We start from the raw sequence: 8,924 nt of genomic DNA, 5'->3' as shown, positions 1-8,924 counted from the left end.
CACTCCAGTGCAGTGCTAAGGGAGCGCTGCACTGTCAGAGGTGCCGTCTTTCGGATGTGACGTAAAACCGAAGCCCCGTCTGCTCTCTCCGGTGGATGTAAAAGATCCGATGGCATTATTTCGAAGAAGAGCAGGGATGTTATCCCCGGTGTCCTGGCCAATATATATCCCTCAATCAACATAACAAAAAAACTGATTATCTGGTCATTATCACATTGTTGTTTGTGGGAGCTTGCTGTGCGCAAGTTGGTTGTCACGTTTCCCACATTACAACAGTGACTGCACTCCAAAAGTACTTCATTGGCTGTAAAACGCTTTGAGACGTGGTCGTGAAAGGCGCTATATAAATGTAAATATTCCCATTTCTCTCACGCTCAGAAATGCCATCCTGACTTGATCAAAGATGGCCGCGCCCTATTGTGCACGGTTCCTTTTCGCGCGCTCCTGCGTGACGTTTTTCCGACCCAGCAGTTTCATCATTTTAGTTCCGGTGGATTTGGCGCCAGATTTCGTAGTGAATCAACGGCAGGCGAAAGGGGACGAGAATGGGACCGGAGAGGGAGGCGGGCGCCGAGCCCGAGCAGCAAGGTAGTGGGGAAAGGGAGACAGACCTGCTCGGCTAATGGGGTAATAGGGGGCGGGGGAGGGGGCTGGGGCTGGGTGCAGGGTCTGCGCACCGGGTCTGCGCACCAGGCACTGGCAGGACAGGTATAGCTGGGAGCTGGTTACTGGATATTGCGGAGACGGGGATTGTATTCCGTCTGTTCACCGGCTCAGGGCAGAGTTACAGATGCAGCTGATGTGCAGGAGCCATGACTCATGCTGCAGTTGGTTGTTTTAAGTTCCGGTGTGTTACAGATACAGCTGGTGCCTACAAGCTGGGCACTGAGTGTTAACATGTACAGCTATTGTGCTGGGACTGTCTGCTTTTAACCTCTATTGGTTCTCACTCTGGGATGATGTCTTTAAACTTGATTCAAATTTGAGAATTCAATGCATTAGCAGAGGAAGTTTGAGTTATCATGTGACTTCATTACTTCACCTATGACCTTGCAATGCAACAACGCTCATAGGAACATAGAAAATAGGTGCAGGAGTAGGCCATTCGGCCCTTCTAGCCTGCACCGCCATTCAATGAGTTCATGGCTGAACATGCAACTTCAGTACCCCATTCCTGCTTTCTCACCATACCCCTTGATCCCCCTATTAGTAAGGACTACATCTCGCTCCTTCTTGAATATATTTAGTGAATTGGCCTCAACAACTTCCTGTGGTAGAGAATTCCACAGGTTCACCACTCTCTGGGTGAAGAAGTTTCTCCTCATCTCGGTCCTAAATGGCTTACCCCTTATCCTTAGACTGTGACCCCTGGTTCTGGACTTCCCCAACATTGGGAACATTCTTCCTGCATCTAACCTGTCTAAACACTCATGTGTGCTGCTGGTAAATCGTTGCTGCAGAACTGCCAAGTGTCACTGTTTTATGTTGAGGAATATTTCAGTGTTTCGCCCCTCTTCCTAAAGGAAACCTCAATTTTATTAAAAAGCTAACTGTTTTGTATGCATGAGCAATTTAAATTACAACTATTCTACTATGGTATGTTTTAATGGCTGTCCTTCAATGTATCTGTCTCCAGTCTACTACTGTCTTGCAGTAAAAACATAGCAGCTAAATTCAGGACAACCACAGAATCTGAGACAAGTCAGCCTTGGTGGAGTGGACTGTTGTTATTCTGATTGGTTTAATGATGAGATGTCATCTGATTCATGCTTATTAAGTACTACACACTTCAAATCTTTACAGAACTTTGAATTTCTCAGTAATATCCCTCTACGAATAGGCAGCCATCTGTCTCGAAGGACAATGGTGTAAGCGCCAAAACAGTTCAGCTATTTTGCCACGCTACAACATCACAAGTGGTTGAAGAGTCCAATTCTTGTGACACTCCTTGCCACAGTTGGTGCAGGCTTAAATCACAAAGCCAGATGTTGAAGCCCATGCAGTAAAACTCTTAAAGCTTGATGCACCTTCAGTGTCCCTCTACAGTAAATGTCCCTCTTGCAGTAAACATTGTATGCTCTGGTCATTAAAAATCTTGTCTGCATGCATTCCCTGTCAGTGTTTACCATTATACATTCTATATTTATATTGGAAACTGTGCAAACTTGTCTTGCTCCAATTACACTCTTCCCTCCTGTAGTGCAGCCATTTGTAAAGTAGTGTAATTACAGGTTTACACAGACATTTTGCATTATTGATCAAATTGAACCTAATGTGGTGCCATATAGGGTCTGGGCAAAACTGTATACAGCTAGAAACATAGAAAATAAGTGCTATAGGCCCTTCGAGCCTGCACCACCATTCAATTAAGACCATGGCTGATCATTCACCTCAGTCCCCCTTTCCTGCTTTCTCTCCATACTCCTTGATCTCTTTAGCTGTAAGGGCCATATCTAACTCCCTCTTGAGTATATCCAATGAACTGGCATCAACAACTCTCTGCAGCAGGGAATTCCACAGGTTAACAACTCTGAGTGAAGAAGTTTCTCATCTCAGTCCTAAATGGCTTACCCCTTATCCTTAGATTGTGTCCCCTGGTTCTGGACTTCCCCAACATCGGGAACATTCTTCCTGCACCTAACCTGTCCAGTCCCGTCAGAATTTTATATGTTTCTATGAGATCCCCTCTCATCCTTCTAAACTCCAGTGAATACAAGCCCAGTCGATCCGGTCTTTCCTCATATGTCAGTCCTGCCATCCCGGGAGTCAGTCTGGTGAACCTTTGCTGCACTCCCTCAATAGCAAGAATGTCCTTCCTCAGATTAGGAGACCAAAACTGAACACAATATTCCAGGTGAGGCTAGGTTGAGCTGTTGTCCAAGATCCAGGCTAACCTGTATACTTTGCCATAAGTACTGCAAGATGATTATTATTTCATTGGAAAGGAAACCACTTTGTGGTATAATGTATGAATCCAAATTTCCAGATGAGGTCTGTGGCTGCAACCTACTGATTGAAAGGTAATGTCACTGAGAGCTAAGTTTTCTATAGATCTAGGTCTAAAGTGAAGCTCGTAGAATCATATAATAGCACAGAAGGAGGCCATTTAGCCCATCGAGTCTGCGCCAGCTCTTTCGAAGAACAATCCAGTTGGTCCCACTCCCCATATCTATGTGGATTAATGTATGATGTAATTTCAAATTAATTTTTCAGATAATGCTAACTCATGTAGCTTGGCAGTAACACGCTCGAAACGGGATCGCAAAGATAAAGGAGGACGAGTAGCGGCACTGGAACGCCTGAAGAAGGCCAAGGCCGGCGAGAAAATAAAATACGAGGTAAACTAGTTAATTGCAAGTTATATTTCTGGCTAAGGAAAGATATGTTAACTCAAAAATTCTGACCATTAAATTTCCACAGCAGTATTTAGTTACTCTTGTTGATAAGGAAACCAAGTTCATATGACTGATGTCAGTTAAGTGGCTACCATGGGAGAAACAGTCGATAGGAGGTAGATAGCATTTTGTAGATCCAAAGTCCTGAATGCTACGTTGTTTCACAGGTGCCAGGGTTCAGGACATAACAGAGCAGAGACCAAAGGTTCTGGAATGGGAGAGCGAGTTGTCATAGGTTATGGTTCCTATGGGAACCAATGGCATAGATAAGATAGGGTTCAGGTTCTGCAAATGGATTCCAAAGAGCTAAATTCGGTTCTGGAAAACACTGCCTGAAAGCGTGGTGGAGGCAGACTCGATCGTGGCTTTCAAAAGGGAATCTGATAAGTACCAGAAGGAAAAAAAATTGCAGGGCTGCTGGGAAAGGGCAGGGGAGTGGGACTAGCTGAAGTGCTCTTGCAGAGCGCTGGCATGGGCTCGACTGGTCGAATGGCTTCCATCTGTGCTTTAACCATTCTATGATTTAAGAAGTAGAACCACCAGGGTAGCAATCTCTGGATTACTCCCAGTGCCCCACACTGGACCAGACCGGGAGAGAAAGATTAGGATTGTCAATATATGGCTGGAAGGATGGTGTAGAAGGGAAGGTTTCAGATTCCTGGGACACTGGGTCTACTTTTGGGGCCAGGGAAGGCTGTGCAGATGGGATGGCCTTCACCTAAACTGATGAGGCACCTACATCCTTGTGGAATGGCTAAATAGGGCATGGGGAAAGATTTCAATTAGTTTGGGAGGGGAATATTCGCACAAAGTCAAAATGTGAGAGAGAAAGGCCATCAGGACATGTGGGCAGGGTGGAGGAGAGTTACCCAGATAAGAGCAATTAGAGTAATGGGGGATGTATACATCCAGAGATCAGGGAAACTGGGATTATTGATGCATCAGGATTTTCTCTCTTTATTGTACTGGATTATGTACAGGTATAACCTAAACTTAACTCTGGTCTGCAAACCAATGGTTTTACATCCAGTTTCAAAGACAGCACCTCCTTGGTACTGTGTTGTAGGCTCGTGGGGCCGTATGGCTCTTAATTCTTGTCTTCTGATTCTTGTGTTGTAGTGTCAGTATAGATTGTGTGCTCAAGTCTTGGGGTGGGGCACGAACCTACAACCTTCTGACTCAGGCAAGAGTATTCCAAAAAGTCTGTGGTTTGAGATCAATGTCTGTTGTAAATTTATGATCACCGTGGCACCTGTGGGACATATGGAAATGCTCCAGAATCAATTTTCTGTTGTCAGCGGTTACTGGAGGGCCTCTAGTGGCAGGAAGGCAATATTGTTTAAAGCACTAGATCAACACATAACATAAGAACATAAGAAATAGGAGCAGGGGTAGGCCATTTTGCTCCTCGAGCCTGCTCCGCCATTTAATAAGATCATGGCTGATCTGATCATGGACTCAGCTCCACTTCCCTGCCCACTCCCCATAACCCTTTATTCCCTTATCTCAAAAATCTGTCTATCTTCACCTTAAATATATTCAATGACTCAGCCTCTGCTGCCCTCTGGGGCAGAGAATTCCATAGATTTACAACCCTGAGAGAAGAAATTCCTCCTCCATCTCAGTTTTAAATGAGCGGCCCCTAGTTTTAGTTTCCCCTATGAGTGGAAATATCCTCTCTGCATCCAACTTGTCAAGTCTCCTCATAATCTTATATGTTTCGAAAAGATCACCTCTCATTCTTCTGAACTCCAATGAGTATAGGTTGAGTAGGTTGGGCCTATCTTCATAAGTCAACCTCCTCATCTATGGAATCAACCTTGCGAACCTTCTCCGAACAGCTTCCATTCTAACACTGTTGGCCATGTCGCACATGCACTTTCCACCTTGTTATATCTGAGAGCCGAGGATCTATATGCAGTGCTGTCCTTCAAAAATAGATTTATTTTAAGTTCTAATGGATTTGATCTGTAAGTTAGATTCTTGTGATCGATAAGTGTTCTTTTTTGGCAGATGGTACTTTGTTTATGGACACTTAACATGTGCACACATCACTGATTCAAATGGGTTCTCTTGTAAAATTGTTAGCCCTGGGTGTCTTTCTAAGGAACCTGTATTTTGTGGCAGTGATTCAGATGTTCCAGCTTGAAGTCCACTTCTTGGCCCATGTGGTATAACATGGTGTCAAATGCTACTGTCTTTCAGGTTGAACAGATTTCAAATGTTTATGAGGAGCTTGACGAAGATCAGTACTCCAAACTTGTATGTGAACGGCAGGATGACGACTGGATAGTTGATGATGGTAGGTACCTAACCTCGTTCACTAAATTCCCCCTTCTTGATGATGGGAGCTGTGTGTCCTGCTAAGGCAAATTCCTGAAGACTTGATGAGCATCATCCCAATAATTACCTGTGTCTTCTAAATAAGATATTTTTACTGTTATTGTAGATCACTTTTTTAATACTACAGTATATTTGTATTTGCCAGATGGGATTGGTTATGTGGAAGATGGTCGAGAAGTTTTTGATGATGACTTGGCTGAAGATGTCTTTGATACAAAAAAGAAAGGTAAGGATTCATCAGTAAAACCAGAAAGTGGTGCAAATATTCAGTGGGTCAGGCGGCACCTGTGGAGAGCAACAGAGTTAATGTTTCAGGTCTGTGACCTTTCATTACAATTGAAAGAAGTTCGAGATGTAACAGTTTTTAAGCAAGTACAGAGGCAGGGAACTTGCCTTGAAATGCTGAGTATTTCCTGAAATGCTGAGTATTTCCAGCATTTTCTGTGTTTTTCAGGTTTCTAGCATCTGCAGTATTTTGCTTTTTGCTGAAACCCTCATCCATACCTTTGTTACCTCTAGACTTGACTATTCCAACGCACTCCTGGCCAGTTTCCCATGTTCCATGGGTGGCAGAGGTCATCCAGAACTCTGCCACCCATGTCCAAGTCCCTTCACCCATCACCCCAGTGCTCGCTGGCCTACATTGGCTCCCAGTTAAGCAACGCCTCGATTTTAAAATTCTCATCCTTGTTTTCAAATCTCTCCATGGCCTCGCCCCTCCCTATCTCTATAATCTCCTCCAGCCTCACAATCTCATGAGATGTCTGCGCTCCTCTAATTCTGGCCTCTTTAGCATCCCTCACTATAATTGCTCAACCATTGGTGGCAGTGTCTTCAGCTGCCTGGGCCCTAAGCTCTGGAATTCCCTCCCTAAACCTCTCTACCTCTCTTGTCTCATTTAAGACGCTCCTTAAAACCTACCTTTTTGGTCACCTGCCCGAATGTCTTCTTACGTGGCTCGGTGTCAAATTTTGTTTTGTAACGCTCCTGTGAAGCGCCTTGGGACATTTTACTACATTTAAAGCTGCTATATAAATTAAAGTAGTTATATATCTAAGTACTTGTATTTTTGGATGGATCATACATTTAAAACTTTAGATGTTGTCTTTTTGTTAAAATGCCCGGATTCTGTTTGCTATTTTATGATTCCTTGCAGGCAAAGGAAACTCCAGTGCAACAAAAGAGAAGAATGTGATTGTTTCAAAGCCCAACAACATCAAATCTATGTTTTTGGCCAGCACGATCAAGAAGAAAGCTGAGGTGAGGCATAATCGCTTCATAGTAAATGGGGGATACCTGTTCCCTGCTTTTCTGATGCCTAGTGCGTTTATTTATTTTCCCTTCTCTTGCTCTTTTTTGGAAACTCAGTTACAAACCTGTCCTTGGCAAGGTAATAGGTGAAATGTAATTTTTTTAAAGTTCAGTTACTGGTATGCACCTTTTTAGGCCTTGACGGTTGTGATTTGTATGCCAATATTGCTTGTGTACAATGGAACATCATGTATGGAAATGCACATTAAGTTGTTTGATTATCTGAATGCCGTTAAGGACCATTTATCTTTTCCTTGCCTTTGTTCTTTGCCATCTTGACTTTCCATTAATCGTCCTCTCGCACTGCAGTCTGGAAAAATGAGAGTTTTGGTTAGAGGGACATGGGAAAAGTATTGGAACTTGTTAAAGGCCTGACGTATTAGTTGTGTGCTGAATGTCCATTTTGTTTAAGTAATTCAGGATTATATATATTTTTATTATAATCCGTGTCCTACTATAATATTCTTAGCGATTAGTATAGTAGAGATCTTCAAGCTTTGTGAAGCTCAGATTAAACTTTCCATTCAAAGTAGACCAGGTTCTATTGCCGCCTTTTCTGTAGGTAAGGAATTCATCAGTCAGAGGGCCTTTGCTTAATTTAAACGAGCAAAACTTTGGCTCGAGTGGCTGGGTAACCTTTGGTATTGGATGACAACAGACAGCCCAGTTTGACTTTTAGCCTCAATTAATGGAACTAGTTTCCCAGGCAAGGAGGTGTCATCCACACTTCTTTTTGAATCCTTCTAAAGGTCCTTCAGCCATCCCTTGATAATGCTACAACCTGCATAAGCCCAATTCACATGAGCATCTTAAATCAGACACCCGATTATCATGTACAATTCCAGTGCTCCTGCTGTACTTTCAAAACCTATTCCAGATTTTACAACAATTTGGAGTGTTGGCTGTCAGCTTTGCCATAACACAAAATCAGTGGCCTTTATAGCTGTGGCTGCAGAGAACTGGACTGTTGCTGTGAATCGCAACCTTTATTTACATCATCATAGGCAGTCTCTCGGAATCGAGGAGGGCTTGCTTCCACTCCCAAAGTGAGTTCTTTGATGACTGAACATTCCGATACGAGGGCCACAGACCCTGTTACAGGTGGGACAGACATTCGTCGAGGGAAGGGGTCGGTGGGGCTGGTTTGCCGCGCGCTCCTTCCGCTGCCTGCGCTTGGCCTCTTCACGTTCTTTGTGTTGAGACTCGAAGAGCTCAACGCCCTCCCGGATGCACTTTCTCCATCTCGGGCGGTCTTTGGCCAGGGTCTCCCAGGTGTCAGTAGTGATGTCGCACTTTACCAGGGAGGCTTTGAGGGTGTCCTTGTAACGTTTCCGCTGTCCTCCTTTGGCTCGTTTACCACGAAGGAACTCCGCATAAAGCATTTGCATCGGGAGTCTCATATTTGGCATGCGAACTATGTGGCCTGCCCAGCGAAGCCGATCGACTGTGGTCAGTGCTTCAATACTGGGGATGTTAGCCTGGTCGAGGGCACTGATGTTGGTACGCCTGTCCTCCCAGGGGATTTGCAGGATCTTACGGAGACATTGTTGGTGATATATCTCCAGCGACTTGAGGTCCCTTCTATACATCGTCCATGCCTCGGATCCATACAGTAGGGCGGGTGTCACCTACAGCCCTGTAGACCATGAGCTTGGTGGTAGATTTGAGGGCCTGGTCTTCAAACACTCTTTTCCTCAGATGATCGAAGGCTGCACTGGCGCACTGGAGGCGATGTTGAATCTCCGCATCAATGTCTGCCTTTGTTGATAAGAGGCTCCCGAGAAATGCGAAATGGTCCACGTTGTCGAGGGCCGCGCCGTGAATCTTGATGACTGGAGTGCAGTGCTGTGCGGCGGTGACATTTATTTACATTCC

The 8,924-nt window shown here is 44.5% G+C and overlaps 1 protein-coding gene across 1 annotated transcript in view; it reads left to right on the top strand.

Moving 5' to 3' along the window:
• The first annotated feature begins 495 nt into the window (after positions 1-495).
• Positions 496-8,924, top strand: part of pola1 (polymerase (DNA directed), alpha 1) — a 355,602-nt gene continuing 347,173 nt past the window's right edge. Inside the window, exons 1-5 of the mRNA XM_070893369.1 lie at positions 496-588; positions 3,214-3,338; positions 5,601-5,697; positions 5,884-5,964; positions 6,895-6,998. Of these exons, the coding sequence (XP_070749470.1) occupies positions 546-588; positions 3,214-3,338; positions 5,601-5,697; positions 5,884-5,964; positions 6,895-6,998 (450 nt within the window). The 5' untranslated portion in view covers positions 496-545. The remainder of the gene's footprint in view (positions 589-3,213; positions 3,339-5,600; positions 5,698-5,883; positions 5,965-6,894; positions 6,999-8,924) is intronic.

The sequence above is a fragment of the Pristiophorus japonicus genome, chromosome 11 (assembly GCF_044704955.1).
Source record: "Pristiophorus japonicus isolate sPriJap1 chromosome 11, sPriJap1.hap1, whole genome shotgun sequence".
Lineage (NCBI taxonomy): Eukaryota > Metazoa > Chordata > Chondrichthyes > Pristiophoridae > Pristiophorus > Pristiophorus japonicus.
Note: the sequence above shows the minus strand (reverse complement) of the source record. Positions and strands in the feature narration are given on the sequence as shown.